The 27,974-nt window shown below is 39.7% G+C and overlaps 1 protein-coding gene across 1 annotated transcript in view; it reads left to right on the forward strand.

Moving 5' to 3' along the window:
• ANO2 (anoctamin 2) overlaps nt 1–27,974 on the forward strand; it is a 149,200-nt gene that overhangs the window by 108,741 nt on the left and 12,485 nt on the right. Inside the window, exons 15-20 of the mRNA XM_036404898.1 lie at nt 3,075–3,149; nt 9,034–9,235; nt 12,995–13,106; nt 14,318–14,375; nt 15,227–15,327; nt 22,684–22,832. Coding sequence (XP_036260791.1) covers nt 3,075–3,149; nt 9,034–9,235; nt 12,995–13,106; nt 14,318–14,375; nt 15,227–15,327; nt 22,684–22,832 — 697 coding nt within the window. The remainder of the gene's footprint in view (nt 1–3,074; nt 3,150–9,033; nt 9,236–12,994; nt 13,107–14,317; nt 14,376–15,226; nt 15,328–22,683; nt 22,833–27,974) is intronic.

The following is a 27,974-nucleotide window of genomic DNA, read 5'->3' on the forward strand; positions in this document are numbered from 1 at the left end:
TGTCCAGAAAAATAAAGAAGAGATTTAATTTTATATTTCTTTTTTGAATTTTTTTTAATTTCACTTTTTATTTTTAATAGGAAAAGAGCTGTAGCTCTTCAAGGAATACATTCCACACACGATTAAACATTAAAACAGGAACACATCACTGCACACAGACCAAAACCTGCTTTTTCCTCCACTAGAATTTTAAATCTGTCATTGTATTGAAGGAAAACAAAAGTAAGATTTTTAAAGTAAGTCTTTTAGTTTGCCTCTGGCACAAAACCAAACAATTTATATTGTGAGGTTTTCTGTCTGCATATAAATATTCCCCTGCAACACAGTTCATCATGGAGAATGTTCCTCAGCGTAACATATCTGTCACTGAGATTGTTTTGCAGATGATCCATTTTGTCTTGTTGTGTTGATAAATACTTACGCTTCTGGGCTGCTCCAAATAGAGGATCATCCAGCCCAGTTCCTGGCCCTGCACAGGATCCCCCAACAATCCCACCCTGTGCCTGGCAGTGTTGTCCAAACGCTCCTGGAGCTCTGGCAGCCTTGGGGCTATGATAGTTCTCTGGGGAAATGGGAATTCCCTGTTCAGTGCCTAACCACCCTCTGGGGGTGGTTTCCTGCTATCCACCCTAAACCTTCCCTGACTCAGCTTCATCCCACTTCCGGGGTCCAGAGACCCTGTCTCTGGTCACAAGAATAGAAGGTAGCTTTCCACTGCCTGGATGGATGAGGATGAACTGGGAAAAACTGAGATGGACTAGGAGCTCTGGGAGGGAATACGAGGAGCTGAAACTTCTGGGATGGACTGGGGCAGACTAGGATGAACTGGGAGATATGGGATATTGCGTTAAATTTCCAGATTTGTTTTTGGCAGTGTATGCTATGAAGCTCAGTTTCTTCATCCAACATTGCCTTTATTCTCATGTTGGCTTAGCAACTCCTCACGTTGTTCAGATCTCCCTTTGGCTGAGTGCTACAGTCCATGGCAAACTCATGGAAAAACAAGGTTCAAGGAAGCACATACATGAAAGAGTGAGCTGAGAAGACGGCCTGCTGACCATCCTGGTGTAACCCCAGCCAGCAACCACTCACTCCCCAACAGCAGGATTGGGGGGAGAATGGGAAGGGTAAAAGGCAGAAAATCCCTGGTTGGGATAAAGGTAGATTTATAGCAAAGCAAAGCAAAACAAGGAATTAATTCCCTGCTTGCCATGGCTGGCAGATGTTCAGCCATCCCCAGGAGAGCAGGACTTCATCACATGCTTCATCACATTCCTGTTTCTCAGGAAGACAGACACCATTACTCCAAACATCCCTCCCTTCCTCCTTCTTCTCCCCACTTTATACACTGATCATGATGTCATGAGGTTTGGAATGTCCCGTTGGTCATTTGGGGTCGCCTGTCCTGGCTGTGTCTCCTCCTAAATTCTTTCAGCAGTGTGGCAGCAGAAAAGCAGGAAAGGCTTGGCTCAGTGTAAGCTCTGCTCCACAATAACAAACCCATCTCTATTATCAGCCCTGCGTTCAGCACAAGTACAAAGCACAACCCCGTAAAGCCCCTAGTGAAACTGTAAAATGTGGTGTCCTTCAGGCCTTCTGGGAATATAATCACTTAGAAATTCTTTATGTCCTGTAGAATTGCTGAGTGGTAACGGCCAAAATGCAATGAAATGCATGTGTGCATTCACAGGAATGCTTTTTCAAGTAGCCTTCCAGCTATGTGCTGGACTCTGTGTATGAACTGTAAAGAGTATTTTTGTGCTGTGTACACTGGGCCAAATTATTGGTGCTTCTGGTTGGGTCTGCTGTGCCCCAGTGCTCCCAGGACTGTCCCAAAGGAGACAAGGTCACAAGAGGGGCTGCTGAGTAATGATCTCTCCCAGTGTCTGAGGCATCACCACCATGGCAATGGATGTATAAGGCAGGGTTATGTCCTGTGTCTAATTCCACATCCCGGTTAGAAAATCCACAGCTGCATTTCTGCACTTATATGCTGCATTCCTAATTCTACTTTGGGAAAGCTTCTTACAAAGGCACAACACTCCCAGATTTTTATGTTTATCCATGGGCAATTGTGCCTTAGAAATGGTTTATAGGAAACCTTGGACCTGAATTCTAATCTGATTTAACTCATTTAAATTCAGAATCACTCTGAGCTAACTCCAGTGTAAGGGTAGTACTGGTCCATGGGGCAGCAGTGGTGCGTCACAGAAATACCAACAGCAGCTGGCTTTGTGTCCTTAGTTAATTTGATTATATAGTTTTAGTTTAACTTAAACAAAGCAGCGACCTTATTATTATTTTAAGAAATCTATTTTGAGAGGAGAGAATCGTATTTCTCACATAAATCCATCTTCAAATGTCTTCTTTAGATGTACATGCAGCTGGGGCTGGAGTTGAGTTTGTGTGGGGAGGAGAAAAGTGTACTGGATTTCACTGATCACAGTTGCTTTAAATTATGCAGGGAAGAAGGAGATGCTGTTTATGCATGAAAAGAACAAGGTTGGCAGTGGGGATCAGAGGGGCCTTACTTTTGTAGTTTTCCTCTGCTATAAAACAAGTACCAGGGGAAGGGCTGGGATGCCTTGCCAATCATTATCTGAGGGGTCACATTTGGTGCTTGTGACCATTAGGAAAAACTAGATTCAATGGTAATCAGCATTCTTATCATGATTTCTGTCTCAAGCACTGTTCTTCTGTAGTTTTACAAGAAGCAATTCAAAATAAATGCTTGAATCTTGCTTTGCCTAAATGTGAATTAAAGTCAATCTCGGGGATTTCTCCTGATATGAACTTTAGTAGGACTTGAATACCTGTTTTCAAATACTTAAATCATAGTTGCATAGGATATTTTCTTAATTTTGCAGACAGTTTCTATGTGTCTTATTTACTCTTCCCCTCCTTTATCTTGAATTAAAATCTACTTTAAAACATCAGTGTTCTAAATCGCATAATAAACTTCAAAATCACAGCAGGGGAATTGAGAATGGCTCTCAACAACAAATCCTATTAATCATAATATTTCCTATTGTACAGTTCTGTTACATCTCTTATTTTATGTGTTTTGCCTACAGAATGAAAAGGAGAAACTGACATGGAGTGACCGCATGCCTGGATATGCAGTGAACTTTGGACTGATTCTATTCATGGTAACATACTTTTCATTTCTACTTGTTTATTAGGTGTGAGAAACTTTGCCATGAGCATCTAGAAGGAAACCCTTGAATTGCTGTTCTCAAATATGTTAAAAATCTGAAGGTAAGGTCAGTTTGGGAGAAATACTAGGAAGGTTCATGGAGCTCAATGCCTGCCTCCAGCTTTAATCTCTTTTTCCAAAGGCTGCTTGTGGAAAGTCTGATTTGCTGCTATGCCAGCAGTTCATTACACAAATTCTGCCTCTCCCCCAGGGTTTCTGGTCCATCTCTGTTATCCAATGAAGGGATAACATTGATGTTTAGTTGTGAGCACAGTATTGCATATGTTGGTCACAGTGGCGTTCAGAAAGGTTGAGCCTCTGAACAGGCGACATCCAGGTGAAACAAATCAGTTGCTAATAAATATTTATCCAAGACATGTTCAGGGATGGACTGTACAGTAGATCATGGTATACAGTAAAATCATGGTACACAATCCTTCCTTGGGAGCAAGAATCAGGTGTGCAGGACAGCCCCTAAAGTGGGAACACCATTGTCCTAGTCAAAAGTCAAATTTCCAGCAAAACAAACCCATCATGAACTACTGGACTTTGTAAACAGCAACAGGAAGGCCTGGGTAACAAACCTTAAATTACATGGTAAAGGATCACATTATCCCTCTGGTTACAGTAATTACTGACTGAAACCTTCTGTTCATACCTACAGCCACTCTAAAATGGCAATGAAATAGGCCTGTTTACACCATTGCAGCATGTAACTAGGGAAACTCACTTGCAGCCTAAATTATTTTAAGATGGCTAAGTGTATTTCTAATTTACTCAATTTTGCATATACTGCACCAGATGTCCTGAGAAGATTTCATTTCTTTTTCTGACAATCAAATGCTCACATTGAAGTTAATATGTACACCCTTGTAGATATATTTATATATTTATGAAAAGGTATGCATAACATATTCAGAATATTTTCTCTACATTTTAGAGGTGTCCTCTATGGATGTACTCACAGCATTTTGAGTGAGTTTACCATGCTGTGGCCATATCCAATATTTACTTTTTAGACAGAATCTCTAAGTGTCATGAGTCATGACTTCACTTAGAGCAGGCCACACTGAGTCTGACTAAGCACACAGCCCTGACTGAGCTTTTACAAGTCATTCTTTTGCAGACAAGGTGCTTACATGTGCTCTTCACTTTCACCACATGTTTAATTCTCCCCTAAGCATGAGCCTAATGTGCTTTCCTGACTCATAACCTAGGTATTACCCTTCCTACTTACTGTAACATCTCAGAGAGATTTATAAAGGGTTATTACCTACAGTTTGTGAGATGTAAAATGCAGAGCTCCAATTCTTCAACTTCTGTTTGTGACTAGTGGAACTAGACTGACTTTCACCATCTACAAAGTGGACACTTATTTTTGCAATATTTTGAGCATTATTTATATATAAGTACCTACAGGAGACAACTTGCAAACCATGCATGAAATTCAAACCCACTCTTGATGAGGGAGAGCATGCTCTGCTATTCTACTTGGATATTACAAGTTGCTCTTTACTATATTTGATGTTTGCCTTTTTCCTGCTAGATTAGTTAAAGAGGAATTGGAAAGATCAGACTGAAGTTTTGTTGTCAGTCTGTGAAATAGAATTGTACTGAGAAACCTTATTTGGCTTGTTAAGCTCTATTATTATTATTCACCCAGATTAATTACTTTAACTACAAGGCCTACGTACAAAATAAATAATAAAATCTTGAATTTATGTGTGTATGCAGGGGTACAAGAGTCAGACACAGACCTGCACACAAGCAATTTCTAGTGCTGCAAAAGCGATTGTTGAATTTTTAATGCTAGCTTTCCCAGGCCAAAAGGGAAAGGGTGTTCCAAATCTATAGGTGTTTTCCATGACAATTTCTACATTGCTATAGAGTGATGCTGTTTTGTTCTGTTCCTCTTTCCCTGAGCTTTACGTCCCATACTTTCCCTGGTCATTCTTGAAGCTGGTAATGGTTTTCTTAGTGTAAAATCTTTCCTTTTTTTTCCCCTCTTAATTTCCATACTTCTGTTGTGTACTTCACTTTTGCGAATCCTCTTTCGAGAATTGTGTCATGGTCTTTTCTTTTTTTTCTCGCTTTTCCTCTGTCTGTATTAAGCTAGGCATGCTGGTTTTTTTGTTCAAAATGCAGGTTGAAAAAAACCATTCTGTTTGCTTCTCTTGTCCAGTCTTACATCACCAAACAATTCCAAGGATTAATTCACATATGTGTGGATGCTTTAAAATCTAATCAAGTCCTTTTGTTGTACACAAAGCCTCACTGGACTGCAGAGGGGGCAGAAGATCCAAGTCTGATTTAAGCTATGCATTTTTGCAGGGATTGTAGGACAGAAGTTCACAAGTCTTATTTTTGCAGAGTGAAGTCAATGGTAGCAGGAGATTTGGGCTCAGCTGGGCATCTAAAAGCTTTTCTTGAGTATGATTAACAATAACACAATACAACTTATCAACCCCATATTTAGAAGGCACATGTTGTGGCAGAGATTTCTGAGTTGGTGTAAAGATGCTGGTAGTGCTGGGAGAGAGCAGGGTGGCATGGAACAATGAATCACTGGGGCTTTTCTTTGTTTGGCTCAGTCAGAGGAAGGAAGAAAATCAATTTGTGTCATGGCAGAAGAGCTCAGCCTCTTCCACCCTATTCTCACTCACATGGTGTAATATTTGACTCTAGAATAGCTCTACTGGGGGGCCAGAGAACTATCTGGACATTAAATTGTTATCCTACTTGGATGGAGGTAGCAGCCTAGCCCACAGGGTTTTATAGCTTCCTTCTCATATCTAGTTTGCTTTCCTGTTTGTCTTCATTCATACCAGGCTCAGTAGGTGACCTTTTCTGCAGCCAATTTTCACATCTGTTTCTAAGCAGTTTAGTCCTGGATGGACTAGTTCAGCTATTCAGGGAAGAAACTGCCATAATGGGGGGGAGAAGGATGGCCAGAGGGAATGTTGGCAGTGACAACAAACCTCAAAGTGGGCACCTGAACAAATGGTGGCCTGCCTGATCAGGAATCTGGGCAGAAGAGGTATTTTCAGGAATGAGAGAAATGAAGATACAGGAACCATTCCCTCTCAGTGACTGTCTGGGGAGTGAGAACTGTCCTCACAGTAACTGTGCAGTCCTACAGGCCCTCTTCAATTTTCTCTTCTTGCTGGATGCACAGATAATGAAGACTCCTAAAGGAGTATTTTTCCATCTGTGTCTAAACAGATGTTTAAATTAAACAGCTGAGCAACTGAGAGTTTCTGAAGCCCTGGTGCATTTGCAAATATTTTTGTTCTTTAAACAAATAAGACTTTTTTTTTTTTTTTTAGTAATTTTGTACATCTTGCTATGGCATTATGGCATTGCATGGATTTGAAAAGGTTGCTACTCTCATCCTCCAGTAACGTTCCTTGGGGTAAGGGATCCCTAAAATCCTTCTGTCAGGTTCAAGTTCATTGAACTTTCATGATCTGAAATTTCCTCTTTTTCTGTTTAGTGTGGATTGTCCTTGACTCTTCTTCCTGTACTGTTAAGATATAATTCCTAAGTGGGAATTCATGATGGAGAGAGGTGTGTATGGAAGAGAGGCTCAGGGATCGCATCAGCTCCAGAATGAGGCATCCAATTTCTGATTTTCCTTGTCCACCACCGTAGTGAAAAAAATTGCAAAGAAATCCAGGGGAAAAAACCAGGAAGACAGTATCAGGAAGATGATTAAGAAGGAGGAATCTGTTGCTCAGATTAAGAAAACGAAAGGAGCTTAAGGTGTCTGTAGAGGTGGAAGGTGAAGTAAATTAATACCAGGTGGTGCTGGTTTGTTTTCTTCCTTTGTTGGGGATTTTACTTTCTACTCTAGTGATTGTTATCGGGAAGCAAGGAAAAAGTTATGGTTCTTGTGTTCCTACACCCCTTCTGTCACAGCAACGTAGTTCAGCATGAATGTGATTTTTTATGGTCTGTTCATTTGGTAGGTAAGTCAAAAGAAAAATAGATATAGAAACTAGAAATGTTTCCTTGACACAATGAAAACTACAAAACCAAAGGAAATAATATTTTATGTAATTTGAAAAGTTTTCATTTAAACTGTTTCAGGTTCAGGCTTTTATCATTCAACCTACATTTCATTTAAAATTAATGAAACAGTTCTTTAAAAAGTAAAATTAGATGTTTTACTAGGTCTAACTATTACTATTTGCTGACAAAACATATTTGACAATTTCATCTGAAAACTCCAGGAGTTTCTCCAAATAATTAATTCTTAGTATATTTACTAGTTCTTCATAAAAGTGTGCCCAGTTTTCACCTTCAACCTTTAATAATTTAACTCTGATTCTTATTGGGCTTCTTTTGCAATAGTTCCTTTTCATGCAACAACCTTCCCCTGCATACAGGAATTCAATAAACTATTGCTGGATCATTAAAATGAACTGTTAAATTTCCTTAAACCTGTGTTTTGAATCTAGGCCCCCAGGCCCATTTTAATAATTGCAGTAGTCTAATCTTTCACATTGAGGTAGTCTCTTTCATCTGATGATCTCAAGATGTTTTACCTAAAATAATGAATGTACACTGGAATTCTTGCTAAAGGCAAAAATGAAAGGGAAAAATGTACCTTCTCTCCCTTTTGTGCTGTGATGATGAAAATTTGCTATTTTTATTATTGGTTTAATGATTTCTTTTTCATTGTGGATTGGTTTAGATTTTTTTTTTAACTGAATACCACAACCCTGTGAAATTCAAATTCTTCTTGTGGGAACTTGATCTTAAGTAGCCGGGCCAGCTTTCCTCATCTCATGGGTCAAAGCTGGCCTATGAAGAATGCCAGGGATACCAAGTGATTTCTGGGACACAAATGTAAAGTGAAGCCCTAATAACCCTGCTTAGGCCAGCCTAAAAGGAATAAAAACAGGGGAATAATAACTTTAATTTGTAAGTTGGCACTTCTGCTGGGCACAGGTGAAGCTGTTTGAGCCAGTAAAGCCCATTTATCTGACTGCACATAAATACAGGCCTTTCGGTCCAAGCTATCTTAATCTATTGTCAGATGAAAGATCTTACTTAATTCCTGCTTTTGAACCCAAATTTCACTGCATGAATGATGTGTGTATTATGTGTCCATTAATCAGAATGGACATGCCCATCTGCAGGAATCCATGGAATCAGTATAAAAGAATCACAGATTGGTTTGGGTTGAAAGGGATCTTAAAGGTTATTTAATTCTAACTCCCTACCAGGGGCAGGGATGCCACTCACTGGATCGGGACACTCAGGGCCCCAGCCGCCCTGGCCTTGGTCTCTTCCAGGGATGGGATAGCCACAACTTCTCTGGGCAACCTGTGCCAGGGCCTCTCCACCCTCACAGAAAGAATTTCTTCCTAATATCTAACAAAAAATGTCCTCTTTTGGTTTAAAACCATCCTCTCTTTTCCTACCACTACCTGTCCATGTAAAAAGTCACTTTCCCTCCTTTTTATAAGCCTCCTTTAGATGCTGAAAGGTGGTATAAGATCTCCCTGAAGCCTTCTCTTTTCCAGGCTAGACAACTCTCTCAACTCTCATCCAACTCTCTCAAACTGTCTTCACATGAGACATGCTGTGAAGCATCCAGCCCCCTGATCATCTTGTGTCAGTTGAATTGTTGTGCCAGTTTGGAGTGCTGCATCAATTTCCTTATTTCTTATTTATGCCCCTGTTTGCTGGAGAGTCTTTTATTTCGATCACCTGCATGTTGTCTCGCACTAAGAAACAGCCCTGTGATGCCAATTCATGGAACACACCCAACCTCCCAGCTAAAGCTTCTGTTTCCAGGCTGAACTAATCCATGTGTTAATTGTTTGCAGATCATGCTGGCATTTTCAGCAGTGTTTGGTGTCATCGTGTACCGAATCACGACAGCAGCAGCCTTGTCCTTCAGCACAAACGAGACAACCAGGTCCAATGTTCGAGTGACTGTGACTGCCACTGCTGTCATCATTAACCTTGTGGTAGTCCTCATCCTCGATGAAATTTATGGAGCTGTGGCCAAATGGCTGACAGAAATTGGTAAAACTGCCTCGCCACATTCCTCATTAATCCATGTATTGACATGAGGGGGTGCAAGGAGGGTCCAAGAGGAGTATTTCCTCCTGGGTGGGGCCTGTGAAAACACTCAGGCCTGTGAAGGTACCTCTTCAAGCTAAGAGCTGCAGAAAGTCAGTGGGTTGTTTAAAAAATGTTGATGGCTCTGATAAAGTTACATTGATGTTGTTTCCCTGATGAAAGTTTTAACTATTTCCTTACTGCTCAAATGATTTTTTGGTTCCATTTTGGAGGCATGTCTGGGCTGGACTTTTTATTAATGATTTTTACGCCAGTTAGTGGTTGGACTTTAAAAGTTTATTTTAAACATCAAAATATTGTTGCAAGCCTGGCTATTTATTTCTTTTGAAGAGAAGTCATTCCTTTGACTCCTATAGAGCTTTAGGCCTTAAGTATTGATTTGTTATATACATTAGGTTAAAGATGTTTACTAATAGGGGTTTAGGCTGGGCTTTATTTTATTATATAAATTTGACCAAGGATGTTGACTGATAGCACCTTTACATGAGGTTACTCTTCAGACTTCTATTTCTTCTCAATTTCTTAAAACACTTTTAAATCCACAAATGAAAACATCTCTTTCAGTCCTATTTTTGGAAGAACATTATAAACTACAGTTTTGCAGCTGTTAGAGGTCCAAGCCTGAATTGTGGAAGTATGATCCTGTTTAGAATAAATTCCTAAAGTATTTGAAAGAAATTAAGACAGAGCAATTAATTTTCCAAATTGTCACTTTAGTGGGTTCATTTGTTTATTTCTGTTTTGCACCAGGCTTTGGGCAGATTGTAACAGGGTTACACAAATGGACTCTGTTCTAGTAGCATAAATGAGCTCAGGCTCACTGTTCAGGCCAAAATTGTACCCAGATTTTCAGCTTTCACATGACAGACTGCTAACTGTGTGTGACCTGATCAATTCTGTTCACTGCACCTGCCCAGGTAAGAAAGGGCACAAATGTTAAGGAATGACACAGCTCTATGGAAAGAGTAGGAAAAGATAAAGATGAGATTTCTCCAGCAGCTTCTAGGCAGGAGCTGGGAAGTGCTAGGCACCGCCATGGCCTCTCTTTGGGAAGTGCAGGAGAAAAATCTCTCTGAAATGTGCACCATGCTGAACTTTGAAAGAAACAACAATTTCGTAGTTGCTGATTATTTCCCCCCTGTCACTTTGCATTTAATTCTAATCCTGTCATTATGAGGGCAGCATTCCTAACCAATCATCAGATATTTTGTTTAAGAAGGACCCAGTCAGATTAATCTCTAGTGCTACAAATTACATGAGTTAGAAAGTTCACTCAGGCAGCTTTCTCCAGCGCTAGGCTCAGATGCCAAATGTAAACAAAATGTTTAAAAAAATTACAATTCATGCATGCTGATAAATGTTGCTTAACTTGTGAACTCTCATTACTGAGAAGAGAAAAACATTCTCAATTCTCATTTCACACTGCACTTAATCCACAAGCTGAAGAACATACTTGTTGGGCTGAAGGAGTAGTTCTTGACAGCAAAAGTTTCTATTCCTGGCCCAAGTACACTCGAATCTCTGTTCAGGTAAAAAACTACATCTGTAAGCACAAGAATAGCACTGATAGCAATTGGGTTAATCATAGGATCACAGTCATGCCTCAATACCTCCTCAGTCAGGAGGAAAAGAGTAGGACTTTTGTCGTTATTAATACAGAGAGCTCGTACAGGGTGGAGCAGGACTCCTGTGGGCCCAGCGGAGTGGGGCACTGATGCTCCTTTATCACAGATCAGACCAACCAAAGTGCAGATGGTATCCTGCTATTCCCAGGAAGAACAGATTCTCTTCAGTAATCAGGTGGTGCCAGACAAGATTTACAGTTCACTTGTAACTCAGGACCACACAATGGGTTGGGTTGGGTTGGGTTGGGTTGGGTTGGAAGGGACCTTGAAGCTCACCTCGTTCCAAGCCCCTGCCATGGGCAGGGACACCTTCCACTAGCCCAGGTTGCTCCCAGCCCCATCCAACCTGCCCTTGGACAGTTCCAGGGATGGAGCAGCCACAGCTGATCTTGGCAACCTGTGCCAGGGCCTCACCAACCTCAACGCTTCCTTGAGGCCAAGGAAGAACCAGTGAAACAGGGACAAAATCAAAACTACTTGTGTTTGTCCCTTGCAAAGGCAACAGCTCCTTCGGAGAGCTAAGGCCCATTCCACCCTTAGCTCAACTCACCCTTCACCTGCAAAGTTCCAGCTGCCTAATTTTGGCATAACAACCCACCACCGAGTGTTTAATTTTTTTTGGGATGAGGGAGTTTTCTCTGTTACAAATACACCTATTCTGGCTGAATGCATTTCTCATGCAGCACACCCAACGAGCTGGAGGACAAATTCTACACATGCCTCTACAGCTATGGTATAGGATGTCTGAGGGAGCCTCTGGGACCATATATGGTGTGTAAATGTTCATCCAGAGGCTGAGCTCATCCATGGCGGGGGGGGGGGGGGGGTTCTCTGTAAGGCAGAGTTTAGGATTTTTCTCCCTCAAATGAAAAGTTGCACTGCTGTTATTCGATATTCCTGCTGCCCTGATCTTTTCTCTTGCGGATCTATTCAGTGTATGGGATCACCTACAAATTGTTTGAAGGTTTAATTAAGCTTTTTTTATACTTATAGGTGGGTTATGCCGTAGGTTTCATCAGGTTGTGCACTGATCTTTTATGAAAATGTGGTTGAAAGTATCACAAAGTAAGTCAGGCAGTGAGGGCTCATTAGGCTTTTCTTTTCCTTTAGTGCTAAAATAATTATGCAGCTTTTTTAAGAAAAAACACCCCAAAACAACAGCAAAGCAAACAGAACACTCAAACTGTGCCTGAAACAAAACCGTAAAAGTACAGCAGTATTTTTAATGAAGTCCTTAAGCCAGAGCTCTGGATCTCCTTATTATTCCACATTTTCCCTGTGCCACAGAAATTCAGCCAAGAATGATAAATTAAATCATAAAATTATCTTCTCTCACATTAGATACAGCTCAGGATAAGCAGAGAAACGCAAGGGTTTCACCCATATAAAATCTTTAAAAAAGGATTCTACCATCAGTTTGAAAAACCTCTGTCTTATACCTGTCCTTTCTGCTGCCAGAAAATTTCCACAGAAATTGAAAATAAATCTGGGAACAGAGTAATGAATACTGAAAATATTTAAACCAAGAAATATTGAAATACAGAACATATGTAGTGAATTGGTAACAAAAATGTGCCATTATTTTTGCACTTAATTCACTTAATACCTTATTCAAAAAGGTATTTAGTCTTGTATTTAGCATTAAACATTTCAAGTCTCACCAGAGAAAAGAAGGCTTGTGGACTAACTTTCCTAACTGGAAAGTTAAGGATGCTTTTAAGATGTTTTTTTTCTGGTTGAAAGTCTTTGTACTTTGCTTTCAGCATTCCTCAACTGAGAATATGAATGTTTTGTTATTTTAGTTGTGTAACTGTGTAGCAGATATACTCGTGTATGTTAATATCCATATATAGAGCAGAGTAATTTATACTGCTTTTGCTTTGTGGAATTGAATATCTCTGGAAATCAGGTCTCAGTAACAGACCTAGTGGCTTTGGTACAAATTAGAGGTACAAAATAAAAATTAATAGAAGCCCAAAGTTTGAAGTTTGGGGGTTTTTTGTACATGTTTGGGGATTCAGGGAGTTTTATATTACTTACTGATTCCATTCTCTGGTTTGCTTTTTTTTTTCCCCAGAAATACCAAAAACAGAGAAAACTTTTGAGGAAAGACTAATTTTGAAGGCATTCCTACTAAAGTTTGTGAATTCTTATGCATCAATTTTTTATGTTGCCTTTTTTAAAGGAAGGTAGGATAAATATCCTTTACGTATATATATTTCTGTATATGCATTTTTATATAATGTATCTATATTAGTGGATCTGTGTATAAAAATGAGCACAAAGGCCTGGGAGTGGTCATCTTTGCCAGATCTGAAAAAATATCTCTGACAGGTTTATCTAAAGTTAATAATTCATTTTGGTTTTTTAAAAAAGTGTAGTTTTTATAATGAATGGTGGTGCTTACAGGCTTTAACTTTCCACAGTTTAACAAATTTTCCTTGAAGCATCATTTGGCAAAGAATGGTCTTCCTATTTCATTTAAAATTATGGAGCTCTTTTTTCTATTACTTTCACATTATTTTGCATTATTCTTGCGTATCAAATTAAGAAATAGCTACAGTCCACTGGCAAATGTAGTGATTGACAAAAAAGCTAATTCAGCTGTCCTGCTAAATAACTGTGACTTCCTATGGGCTCAGAATCCTTTTATTTTGGGACCCAGTCATCCACATGCTTTTGAATGGGAAGCTTAAAATGATTATTTGCTAAAACTTTGGTAAAAAATGTTTAAAACATCCTCTGGATTCTGTTTACTACCATTTTGCTCTTCCTTTTGGGGGCTGTAAAATTTTTTAATCTCTACTCTTCACTAATCCTATCCAGCACCTTTCATTTGAGGATGAATGATGCATTTTGCCAGCAGTTGCAAATATTGTAAGACACCAATGAAAAAAAGTCACCAAATTCTCTCTTTTTTAACCATATTTTTGTGTTGTATGGTTTGAATAAAGTCAATATCATTGTTTCTCCTGGTGTAGCCAGAAAAGTCTTGGTTGTGTACAGATGTATAAATAATTCCATTCAGGGCATTATTCACATGTAAGAGAATGTGACCTAGGATATGTGTCCCCAGATATATTTGCCATCTCTAATCAAGTGAGGTGTTTTTAATTATATTGTTTTATCACTGAAAAATATTTATTAAAATTATTTTATCCGGATGTAGTAGAAAACCATTCATAGAGGCCTATTTCTTTGAAATAATCAAAGCTGAATAGATGCTGAGCCCTTGAAAATTCATGTTTAAGAAGCAACTTCTGAAATATTTTGAATAATGCAAACGAACAATCTTGATTTCAAAATTAACTTATTTTTGTGTTTTTATATTAAATCATAGTGTCAATATTAGCTTCTTTTTCTTTTTTTATTCTAGTTCATATATTATTTTTGTTTTCAGGTTTGTTGGCCATCCTGGTCATTATGTGTATGTGTTTGAAGGTTACAGGATGGAAGAGGTAAGTACATATGAAATTCAAATTACAAATAAAATCCTTTACACAAAGAAATATGTGTACCATGTTCAGTGGACTACGGACAACAGGGGAAAAATAGAAAACACATGCTAAAACAAGAGGTTAAATCTTCAACTTGAATAAGCAAAACCCAGGGTGTCCATCTAAGGAAACTTTATATTCTTTCTTTCTGCAGTTTTGACTGTTTCATGGTCTTTCTTAGGTGAAGCTTCACCATTTCTGTGCTTTATTACTGGGCACTAAGGCACAAACATTCCATGGTTTGGTTGAGGCCTTCGGGAAGTGTGAATCTGCCTTCCCATTCTGCAGATTGCTGAAAGCTTGGCAAATTCAATAGCTTAAAAACCTGGAGCCATTTTGTGCTAAACTTATAAACATTTTTTTTTTTAATCCTCTCATGAAGGGGATTGCTGCGGTATTCCCTTGAAAGCTGAGAGACGTACTCAAGGTTTGACAATAAAGCTGACATAAAAGTCTTTACAAGATTGAAGGTTTTCTTTCCCCCCCAGGAGAGATCAGATTGAAGAGTATCGGTGATCCTGCATTATCGTTATTACATTGATTATATAGTAAATATTTTTAAAGGAAATATAGGAGACCCAGGGCACCATGAGTTGTTTCAGAGCTCTGCGTATTTTCCATAATGAAGTTTAATGAGAGGAGATGAAATACCTTGTCAAACACAGATTTGAAGTAATCAATGAGCTCCGTGATCTCACAAAAAGTGGTGGTAGGGACAGTGGGCACATAGAGACACTGGCAGCTCTCCCAAGTGGATATTTTTGAATTAATTCTCTAAATCCCTTCACACTCTCTGTTTTTTTTAATTGCAGTGTGCTCCAGGAGGGTGTCTGATGGAACTCTGCATTCAGCTGAGCATTATCATGCTTGGAAAGCAACTGATTCAAAACAATCTCTTTGAAATTGGAATCCCGTATGTATCCTGGCCTTTTCCATTATATGTTATTCCTATGGCACAGTAAATCAAAGCCTTGATCCTTATTCAGATAAATGGGACTTTTGCCACTGCCTTCAGTGGGTTCCAATTGAATGTGATGATAAATCACATTTTCGGTTGTGGTGAAATGATCTGGTTGTATTTTATGTTGAATAATTTGCTATATCTTCACTAAATGGCTTAAAGAAAATGATTAAATATATGAAATAATTGATTTAAATTAATTTTAGAAACCAGAGAAAGGTATAATAGATCTCCTGGGAGTTTTCAGAGAAGCTTTCAGGACAGCAGCATTGAATACAAATTAGCACAAAGTGGAGGGGAGATATTGTGGGGGAAAGCAATAGCCCATAAAAAATGTTAAAATCTATTACTTGATCTATGACTATTTTATGGGTTTGGGGATGAAATCCACACGTTTCCAAGGTGCCTTTATGTCATTCTGGGATGATGCAGGAGCAAGCAGAGACACTGACAGCTCAGTGCCTTTCTGCCATGTACTGCTTCAGTGCTCAGTTCCCTGCTCCAAATACAGCAGGAAAAATCACCAGTGCCAAGGGGATCTTCAAGCACTGAGAATCCACTGAGAAAGTCCTGCTCCTGCCTCTTGGGAGGTTTGCTTTGTGGTGGCAGTGGCCTGTGAAATGTTGGAGATGAAGAGTCTGGTTTAGACATCTCAGCTCCACTGAAATGAGGCAGAATCTTCCAACTCTGGTGTCAGCAGCTTTCAGGTCACATGCATAAGGCCATGATGATGGTAACTAGAAATAAAGAGGAGCGATTATTAAAATATATGAAATATATTTCAAATGAGCCCTTTTCCTCCCTTTTCTCAGCAAGAACTTTTTTTTTTCTTGCAAGGAATTTAAATAGAGAGAGAGAGAAAATTCCCAAACAAATCAGATGTAGATTATGGACGGCTTCATTATTCTTGTGTCAAAGTTTAATAGGAAGGCCTGTTTTGTGTCTGCATCTCATTGAGTTTACATTTTATTTTGAGAAAAGTGTGGTAAATCATTCTTAAAATATCTGACATGTTGAAGGCTTAAGCTTTCTCAGTGTAAACCTGCTGTTTTTCGTCTTCCAAAACCTTACTGCTACTGGACTTTTTAAATGGGAATTTTATGATGTTACAAATACTGTATTTATTATTTTTGATTCATGAAAGCATGGGTTTATCTAGTCCAAACAGAAAGTCATGTCCAATTATTTTTAATTTCCCTCCCTTTGGTGCAAGAATGTGATAATTTAATCTAATTTTTCTCCCTCAGATCTGCTCCCCCACCCTTCATTTAACAAACTGTTGTGGCCTCAATTTTTAAAATGGTTTAAAAACAATCATCCTTTCATCCTCTCCTTCCTAGATAAATACCTCATTTCAGTCACAGGGCTATCTTGTCATATTGGAATAAACATATCTGCTTTTCTTTGCTTGTCTGCATTCCCAAGAAAATTGTGTGTGTGTCTGTAGGGTTCGGCCCTTCTCCTTGGACCTATTTGCACCAGAAGAATAACTGAGCACGTAATTAAATCAGAGTTAGCCTCCTGTTCCTGAATGGACCACTGTACTGGTTTGGGCTGGTTCCTCAAGGGTACCAGCAGCTGCGTTTTTCATTCCCCCTTGCCTTGTGCCTCTTTGGAGGGACTGAGAGTCGGGGTGAATAACACAGATTCTTCCATTGGGCTCCCTGTATTTTCACTGTGGGCAGAGTCCTGGGTGCTGCCACCAACCTTCTCCATGTGGAGAGACAGAAGGGGATATAATAAATGGTGATTTGATCCTCAGAATCTGGTGCTGTCCCCTGCACATCTGTAACGTGGAAGCACCTCTCTGCTGAGTTATCTGATGACTCTCATCAAAAAACATTTTCTTCCACACTGAAGTCTTAGGATTTCAAGTTTTTTTTTTTAGGAAATCTTTTAATTTGATTCACCAAAAAACCCAAGGCGTTTTAGGTGATTTGCAGAAATCACAAATCCCATTTTCTTCTCTTTCTCCTCAAAAACTACTGCTAAGTAGATGATCCAAGCAGCAGTCATCCTTTATGTTCCTAGAACCCCAAACTGGAAAGAATTGGAAAGGATCTTTCCATATCTTCATTCTGCTTTATCCATGGTCTGTACCGGGTGAGGATGGAAAATTCAGATGGCAGCCCTGCATTTTTTGGGTACACATCCTTGCTTTTCCTTCAATGTTTCTGTAGAAACTGCTGCCGCAACTATGATAGATATAATTGCTGATCTCCTGAACCTTGCATGATTTCTTTTTTTAATTTCTGCATCCAGCTATAGCAAACCAGCTAGGTAAATGCAACAAGATTTGAATTATAGAAAACTAAGCCCTCTTGAACTGAAATGTGTGTTCTATGGGGTTGGAATTCACAAGTTTAACAGATGTAAATATGCCAAAGTTCACTCAGATGTATCACATACCATCATTCTTTTACTGTTGCCATAGGAATTGACCCTAAAAGGCTGCAGGGCTTGAAAGCCTTAACCGAGAGTTCTTTTAAGACCCTTTTTATTCAGTTCTGTTTCTTTTCTGAACTTACTGAAAAAACCCCATCCATGTGGTTATTTTATTACTCTCTGGTTTTGACCTTGGTGTTAAACCCTTAGGGTGAAATCCTGGCCCTATTGAAGTGAACAGCAAAACTATTGAATTTAGCGAGGCCATGGTTGTGGCCCTTCTATTCAGCATCGATTTCCATCACTTCCTTCAAAATATACTTAAATATGCTGGATGACAATACCAAGAGTTAATAAAATCCATTTAAATACAACCCTTCATAGCTACTATCTCTTATGTTGTTTTTCACCTTTACTAAATTATTCTTAATTAAAGGTTTGGGTGGGGATTTTTTTCCTTTTTCTTTCTCTTCCTGTTTTTTATTGTAGTTTTCCTCTGATTGAGAAACCAATAAACCCCAAACACAACTGAAACTTGTAGAATCCAGGATATCTGAGTGTGCCAAGGAAGCATGGCTGTACCAAAAATTTGTGTGAGAACAAGAAATTTAGATACTTTTGTTCTTCCCCTGCTTTGTTCTTGTGCTGTGAATGTGAGAAGGTGTTTCTTTATGTGAACTGACTGTAGGAATATGACTGAAGGAGGGCCTGGATCTTCAGTGTTCCTTCCCAAAAGCAGGAAAGAAAATTACAGGCAAGGACACAAGAGTCTGGGTCACTGCTCTTCTTTTTGTCCAGATACAAGTGCTCCAGCTACTCAACATAGGAATCTTTTCTGTTTAGCTTTCTCTCTGCACCTTTTTATATTATCCTACAGATCAAAAAGCATCAGCTGGAAGGAGAGCCTTAAAACCCCACCTGTTATAAATAATCCTTTGTTCCTGGCAGCTGGATTCTAGGGGCTTTCTGTCTTTTCACGTAAAACCTCCACATGCATCTCTGTTCTAGCAAGAATTCATAGAATAATGGAATCACAGAATGGTTTGGTCTGGAAAGGAACCTTAAAGACCTCCCAGTTCCAATCCCCCGCCATAGGCAGGGACATCTCCCACTATCCCAGGTCGCTCAGAGCCCCATCCAATCTGGCCTTGGACAGTTCCAGGGATGGGACAGCCACAGCTTCTCTGAGCAAACTGTGCCAGGGCCTCTCCACCCTCACAGAAAGGAATTTCTTCCCAATATCCCATGTAAACCTGCTCTCTGTCAGTGTGAAGCCATTCTCCCTTTTCCTGCACTCCATCACTTTCAATAGTCTATTTCCATCTTTCCCACAGGTTTCCTTCAGGCATTGGAAGACTCAATTAAGTCCCTTTGGAGCCTTCTTTATTCCAGGCTGAACAATCCCAATTGTACAGCCACTGAAGACACAAACACTTGTGCCAACAAAGTAATTTTCCTGCATCTGTTTTCTTTCAGCCTGCCCTCCAGATGCCCCACTTCTTCAGCCTCTATCTATTCCACTCTCACTCACTCCACAAATTTTTCATTTTTTCCCATTCATCATCATTCTTTCCCCTAGATCCCCCAAATCCAGCTGCTCCTTCTTACTGCATCAATAGAGAAACTGTTGAATCACCTCTCTGATTTTTGAAAAGGAGCCTTCATCTGATCACCATGTGCTTACAGCCCAGCCAGGATCGCTTGGAGCTTGATTTCTCTCTTTTCATCATATTTTTTCTCAAAATCTTGAGTGTAATTGACAGGTAGTGATTTTATGCTCACTTCAGATGCTTGTTAATGTGCATAATGCAGTGCTTATTGGTTATACTGGGAATTACAATCAGCATAATTCAACAATGTTCCCACCTCTTACCTAATACAATAATTTGGTGCCAATCCCCTCTGAGAAGCTGCAGTGTAATTTTTAAATGCTCTAGACACAGCCTGACAAAAACCTGGTAATTTTCTTTCTTTCTCATCCTGCATTGATTCTTCTCACATGCTGTTCAGTTTCCTTAAGGGTGCACCTTGCTTTTTGACATTCCCTGGCAAAACAACCAGAAATAATGGCTATTCTACAGCTCTATAGTTTTCCCTCTTTGCCCAGATCTGTGTGGAATCATGAAACATTGCTGCATGAGCGTCTTCAGCACAAAGCTTCTGGGACACTTATCCTGATTGGGCCAACTTACCACTTCCTCACTGTGGGGGGCTGCCCAGGAGGAAAAAAAAAAATCAGAAGCTAAAAGAACTCTTTTTCTGTCAATTTTCTTTAAAAACGTTGATCTGGGTAATTAAGAAATGGGCTTCAAACAAAGGCATTTAAAAAGCATACGCAGTTTTAGAATCACAATGATAAATACAGATAAAGGGTTCTGCAAAACTCATTTTCATCGCCCTATTGCTGCCCATTGCTGTATAGCTGGAGAATAACATCCTGCAAATCCCTCTTCTCTGTTCCTTTAACTTTCTGACACATTTCTGCTTGGTTTCAAACTTCACATGCTTGGATATGATACAAAGGTACTTTTTGTTTTTTGTGGAAAATTTGAAATAATTGGTTTGGCTTGCTTTCATTCAGTTGATCTTTCAAAAAAAACCAACAAAAAAACATAAAAAGAAGCATGCAAACACTCTTCAAAGCTGAACTCCAAATGGTTAAAGTTGCTGTTCATCATGCCTGGTTTAGAGATAACCAGATGAAAAATTAAAAATTATTCTGAGCAACTGAGCTCTGGATTTGGTGTATTCCCAAATAAACATTAAAACCAACCACAATTGTTTTATTTACTAGATCCTCGTGGGAGATGTATGTATGTATTAATCTCCAGAACTCGATTCTGTGGTGCTGTAGCTGAAGGATTAGATCACATGTGCACAGATTTCACATCTAAACACACTCAAATTTTATCTCAGCTGCTGCTGTGCTGTGACAACAAGATCATCTTCACTCTCATCCACCCACAGAAGTGTGAGAGACATTTACAGCTTGTATCATTTCATTGGAACAGAAATTAGCATTGTCTGGAATCTATTGTTCACCATCCTCTGAGAGTCCCTCCCATTAGGAAATTAATTGAGATATGTTGGAAGAACATCCTGGGAATTCTTTGATTATTTTAAATCCTGCCCCAGCCTCCTACCCTCTGAATGATACATCACCTCTGTCACCAACAAGTTCCCTTGGCTGCCATAAAGGCAGAGGGGGAGAAAGGGAATCTAGTGTCTTGAAATGGCTGAGTTTGCATGATGTAAGAGGTAAAAGTCTTTGAAAGGATTAATCTAATTCTGTCTGTCTCGTGAAGCATTTTAAATTTACCCCCACCCTTTCATTAAAACTGTGCAATCTGAGTGTCCTGGTTACCAGTAATGCCAAAGCACTGATGATGTTACCATCAGACTTGGGAGCTACATCTTCCTTCTACCTCAAACAAAACCAGGAGTTGTCCTGTTGATTTCTGAAACTTTATGATCCAGGATCTGAGAGGGCTTGATGCAATCTAGACCTGTTTAAAGAGTGTCTTCCAATCCCAAATTCCTCCATACTGGTGATGAAATGGAATGGGTCCTGTAAACACTGGTAGGTGCAGAAATTCCTCAGTCACTGTGGGAACACAGTGATCCCATGGCTCAGTGCAAATTTAGGAATGAAGCAATAAACCCACACAGCAAAGTCTTTATTGTGTTTGCCAGCTTTTGTTCCTCAGCCTTGCCCTGCTACTGAAGCCAGGGTCCAGGAAAGTCGTTCTGCTTTTCTGGAGGTCCAAAGGAAAACCCCTTCTCCCAAATATTCCTGTATCCAGACCACACACCTACAGTTCAAAGACTATCACAAGCTGTGGGGGAAGATTTTGTGGGAGAGCCCTGCTTACACTACTGGCAACACCTCATTGGAATTAGTCTGGATTTCCACTCATGGCACATATGTGAAGAAGTGTAAAATAGTGCCGTATATTTCTGTGGAAGATAAATATCATCTGCAAAAGAAAGATATGCAATAAGTATAAATCTGGCTATTTTATGCTAATTTGACTGTATTTTGCTGCCTTGATTGTGAAGAAATACCTCACTCTACTACTGTGGTTTTCCATGGAAACTTCTCAGTGTATAAAATAGCTTGAAGTTGCTGACGCATGTGTATTTCAAATACCACAGAGGGTGGGGGAACTTTACTCTTCATTTAGAAATCATTCATTTTACTCTAATTTATTTGTCAATGTCATTAAATTTGGATCCCCATTTCAGTGGGACGATGTTTGGTACTGCTTTTTCTACTGTCAGTACATTCTTGCACCCTCTTTTTTGGAAACATCCCATAATCACAGAATGGCCTTGGCTGGAAGGGACCTTGAAGCTCATCCATTTCCAGCTCCCTGCCATGGGCAGGGACATCTTCCCCTATCCCAGCTTGCTCAGAGCCCCATCCAACCTGGCATTGAACACTTCCAGGGATGGGGCAGCTGCAGCTTTTCTGCGCAACCCATGAGCATCTGGCAATTCTTTGACATTAAAATTCTATTATACTGGAAGTTCCCAATTTTTATATTGAGATGAAAGTGTGCCTGTAGTAAAAATGTGGAATGAAACCACTACATATTGCATTTTGTTAAAAGAGAGGTACTCACTATGTTGTTCTTGAGAGTAATAATTACTAATATTATCTAGGTTCCAGGATCTTCAGGAAGACCCCCTTGGAATATGCATCTAGAGAGAAAAATTATTATAAAGTACCGGATTCAACTCCAGTAGCTTGTACCTGTCAATAAACAACATCTGAACTTTCCCAGGGTGGTGTAAACTCCCCCTGTGATGTGCCAAAGTAACACAGAATTAATTTTGTGTTGCTGTGCAAAGACATGGGCCAAATCTTTTAGGGGAAAAAAAAAAACCAGATTTAGTTCAATCTGAAATTTTGTTTCTCAGGAAGCTCAAGAAACTCTTTAGGAAGCTGAAGGATGAAAGAACTGAAGTAAAGGAAATTGGCACCGACCAATCCAAGGACCCTCAGCAATGGGATCTCGACTACATCTTGGAACCTTTCACTGGGCTGACTCCAGAATATATGGAAATGAGTAAGTTTTCAGAATTTTCTTTCCCTTTCTGCAATAACCATTGCTTTACATAGGACTGAATGCCAGAAGTGGTCACGAGAGAGGGAGAAAAGTACCCCAGCACTTGTAGCTTGCAGAAATTCCATGTGAGCCAGCAGGGCTATGAGACTACAATAGTGCCAACAGAGAAATAATGATGAATCCAAGTATCTGTTAATACTTCTGATGCCAGATTCCAGTGTTCCCAGCTGAGGAAAGTGCACAGAAACCATTTAGCCAGAGAATCAGCAGCTATGGTTAGGAGAGATCTCTGGAGATCAGCTGGTCCAACCTCTGGCTCAAAGCAGGGTCAGCTAGAGGATGTTGCTCAGAGACTTGTCCACTTGGGTTTTGAGTATTTCCAGAGATGGAGACTCAACAAATTTTCCTGTATTTGATCACCATTACACCAAGGATTTTTTAATGTTTAAGTTGCCCTCCCTACATTTCCATTGGTGCCCTGTGCCTCTTGTCCTTTCACTGGGTGCCCTTGAGAAGGTTTTAGCTCTGTGCTCTCCAACTGGCCACATGGGTAATATCCCCTGAGCCTTTTTTTCCTGTGGTACAGCAATTCCAGTGTTCTCAGCTTCTCCTTGTTCATCTTAATGGCTCTCCAGTGGATTCACTGCAGTGTGTCCATGTTTTTCTTCTACTGGGGAGCACAGGCCTATACCTGCCCCCATGCAGAGGCAGGGAAGGAGAAAGCAGGAATGCTGTGGGTAGGGGAGTAGAAAGGAAAGAAATAATCCAGGCAAACCCAAGCTTTAGTTGACACAAGAATTCAGGGAGAAGCACAATGGACATGGTGTCTAAAACAAGACATCTGGTTAAATATTGAATGTAGCAACTCCTGTTTTAACACAAGTCACTATTCTCAAAATATCCAAAGAGGAACAAATTTGATAGCAAAAAAATTAAATATCATATATGGTTTATCTCTCTATACAGAAACAATATTTGTTTGTTGATATAATTTATAATTGAATTAAAAATGAACACATTAAAATTTATAGAATGGTGAATTTATGTAATTCTATAAATGCCTAAGTGTATACAAGGTATTTTTTTTGCATGATGACAGATTTGAGGATGTCTTATAAATATGTTTAGGATCCCAGCCTTGCCCTCTGTAGTGCCATCAAGAATCCTTCACCTCCCATTATCTCCCTCTCAATTGTTCCAACTCACCTTAGGATCTTGTCTGTGTTGTCACTTCTGTTATCTTATCCTCTTCTGCACTTAATGATACTTTGTTGAAAAATTATCCTTTAGGACAAATTTTTTTCCATGACTTACTTCAGCCCGAGATGATTTTTCTTCCTGTAAACTTTAAGCAAGCCCCTTAACAATTTTTGAAGTTGAACAATGGTAAAAAAAAAAAAATAGACATTTTTTCCTGTAAATTTTTTTTTGTATTTTTGGGCTCAGGAATAACCCAGAAATATCTGTTTTTAACAACCCAAACTTCTTGGTTAGGTCTAAGCTAGGTCTAAGGACAAGGAGGACTAAGGACTTTAGTTACCAGTAACAAATATATGCTGGTGTGATGTTTTTCAGCATTGCTTGGGTTTGCTGTCAGTGGCCTTGATTCTGCTATGTGAAAAGTGATGCTCCAATGCTGTGATCCCCGCCCCAAGCCTGCCAGAGCTTGGACAATGCTCTCAGGAATATGGTGGGATTCCTCTCAGGAATATATGGGGCTGTCCTGTGCAGGGCCAGATGTTGGACTTTGATGGCTCCCTTCCAACTTGGGATATTCTATGATTCTATTCCATGGCTCTGACTTATACTATCAAGGTTTAAGCTACTGATATAAATCACTAGACACTAAGCCTGTCATTTGGATCAGTCCCTTGTTCCAGGTTCATAGACCACAGTGAGCTCCTCAGCCTGCAGCCACTCAGGGGTGATTCAGAGAAAATTAAGAGATTAATTATTGGTCTAAACATTTGTTTACAACAGGAGGATGAGCTTCCCAAGTGGAGAAGCCTCACAGTCTGCCAAGCTGTGCCCTGGCTGTGGGATCTGCAGACAAATGTTCTGCAGATGAAAGCCAAGCTGCACCTCCCCAACCCCATTTGCTGCCCTGGGTCTATGTCCCTGCTCTCAGCTGTCAGATCCACTGCTCAGACCACCCATGCTGGCAGGAAGCACTTGGTGCAGCTCAGCACTGAACCTGTCAGCTGGGATTGTTGTCAAGGGCATCATGCTGCAAGAGGCCGCTCAGCAGATTATCTATTTCTCTAACTTTGAGTTGGGGACAGTGGGAAGGGAAGCAATGCAGAAGGCCAGAGGAAGATTTTTTTTTTTCTCCTGAATTGCTTAAAGAGGCAGGGTTACTGGAATTCAAGAAGAGGCATGATATTAAGGAAAAAAAAGAAATCTGGCTGCTGTTTCAGAGTGTCTTAGTTTTCACACTGATTTATTCAGGCAACCTCCCTCAGGGATCATTGGCAATCTGGAATAAAGCAGCTGAAGGAGGAGTTGCAGATGGGGCTTGCTGCTTTTGGGGTTTCCCCATGCAGACGGTTGTGACCGTGTTCACAGGGGTTCTTGGATGAGGGAAGAGACGAGAATATTGACTCCATGTTCAGAAGCCTTGATTTATTATTTTATGATATATATATATTACATTATAACTATACTAAAAAGAAAAAGAAGGACAGGTTTTCTCAGAAGCTATCTAAGCTAAGAATAGAAAAGAAAAGAATGAAAACAAAAGGCAGCTCTCTCGGACTCTGTCCGAGATAGCTCCATCTTGATTGGCCATTAATTATAAACATTCAAGATGGCCCAATCAAAAATCCACCTGTTGCCTTCCACAGCAGCAGATAACCATTGTTTACATCTTGTTTCTGAGGCACCAGCTTCTCAGAAGGGAGAAAAATCCCAAGAAAAGATTTTTCACAAAAGATGTCTGCGACAGATGGTGATGGGGTTTCATGCAGAAGCAGGCAGATTACGTATCCAAGTGTGAGTAGTCACTACATTCAGGTTTGTCCTGCTCCCACTTTTAAGGACGGGTGACATCCTTAGCTAAGACTCTTGCCTCCAAGTCTATCATTCACTAGGCTGTACCCTAATCACAGGCAGTCCTTGCCTTTTTTATCCATGTATCCAATCTATTTTACTGATTTCTGTCAAAACCCGGAGTCTGGCCCACTGCCCACATGGCAAATCACACATTCTCTTTGCACTTCATTATGAAACAAATTAATCCCATTAAGGCAGCACTTCTCGGAGGGACACTGCTTGGAGCAGTCTCAGGATGTTTTGCAACATGATGTGCCACCGGTAAAGGAGTTTTTGATGATAACTACCCCACTTAAATTTTGGGATGTCCATTTCCAATCTGCTTTCATTTTTCATTCTTATTTCTTATTCTAACAATCCTGAAGCCTTAGAGAGACTTCCACCTTCTCATTCTCCTACCCCTGCCCTCACTTAAATCATGGTAGGTTCATAGAAATAGCAAGATTTACTGGTTATTTTTTTAACCTCCTCTGTTTTCCCATTTGGAAAAGGTTACTCTGTCTTTGTTTACTGAAACTGCTTTCTCCAAAATATCAGTCACTCAAGTCCATGCCAACAAATTAGATTAGCTGTAAGAAGGAATTTGTTTTACAATGAGGATGGTGAAACACTGGCATGGGTTGCCCAGAGAGGTGGTGCATGGTCCAACCCTGGAAACATTCCAGGTCAGGTTGGATGAAGCTCTGAGCAACAGGATCTAGTTGAAAGTCCCTGCTCATTGCATGAGTTTGGACTAGATGACATTTAAATGTCCCTTCCAGCCCAAGTGATTCTATGGATAAGATTAATTTTTAGGGTAAAAGTCTTTGAATCTGATTTCACCAGCAGACTCTGCTGACCTTTTTTGTTGTGCAGGGTTGGCTGCAATAGCACATCTGCACAAATATTTGACTTGCACCAATGACATTCCTATGACTGTTTTGATATTATTAACTGACGTGTTCCTGCATTTCTTAGTGGAGACACTTAAAATGCTTGAGTGATCAGAAAATCTTGCTCAAGTAATCCTGAAACATAAATTATCGCTTTCAATATGTGTCAAATTTGTCCTTAGCATTTCCTGCTTCCAAAACTGTGCAAAGACTTTTGACCCAGGACAATATACCATACCATGTGCATTCCCAAAGTCAGTAGAATGTACAGCAATTTCCTCTTCCACATGGCAGCAAGTTTGCAATGTGTGCAACTGGCCTGCAATGATAGAAGTTGGCAAGAAATCGATATTTAGAGTAGCAATAAATATTGCTAATGAAAGAAATTTTATTAAATTGGCTCCAAGAGCAAAATGATGCACATGAATGTCTGAAATCTATACCACTCCTGTTTCCTTGAGAAGAAACTGAAATCAGCAGTGATTTTCATACTCCTGTTTCATTTGGTCTTCCCTTCTCTAGCCTAACCCCTCTAGGAGTCCAATCTTCATGTAGCAATTGATTAAAAACATTTTTCCTCAAGGAGAAGTAATAATAAAAGGTTTCATCATCCAACTTCTGTTTAAAAACAATGGCATAAGGAGAAAATGATCAGATTCAATGTCTGTAGCTACTGACTACTATAAGGATTAATCTTAGAGGTTTGGAAGAATTTCCCCTAAAGCAGGAAAAGCCATCAAAAAGGCAATGTGTGAGGCAGAAAAAGAAAAATAATTGCTGAAGAGAAACCTGCATTTTTGTATAATCTCTATAATGATGGTTTTGAAAATACCATTGATGGTTCTGTGTAGGCTTGTTGCATACATTTATTACAGAAGAGTTATAAACTACCCCTTTTCCTTAGTTTTTCAGCCAGGCCTGGCTGTATATTGAAAATTTTCTTTCTAGGATTTGGAAAGCTGCTTAGCACAGAAGTGATTTTTCCACTGTTTATTTCCAGTAACATGTGATCCTATGACAGATATTTTTGATGAAGAAGAGAGGAAAAAAACCCAACAAAATTGTAAATAAATACCTTGTCTTAGGTGAGGCTTTGAGGTAAAAGTGTGGGTTACTCACACTACTGAGCATGCAAATCTTGTAGAAGTAGTGATCCACACCATAAAAGGTTTTGTGCTGGGGAATGATTCTGTATCCCTTACACAAGAACAGCACCCAC

Source organism: Molothrus ater, chromosome 5 (genome assembly GCF_012460135.2).
Source record: "Molothrus ater isolate BHLD 08-10-18 breed brown headed cowbird chromosome 5, BPBGC_Mater_1.1, whole genome shotgun sequence".
NCBI lineage: Eukaryota > Metazoa > Chordata > Aves > Passeriformes > Icteridae > Molothrus > Molothrus ater.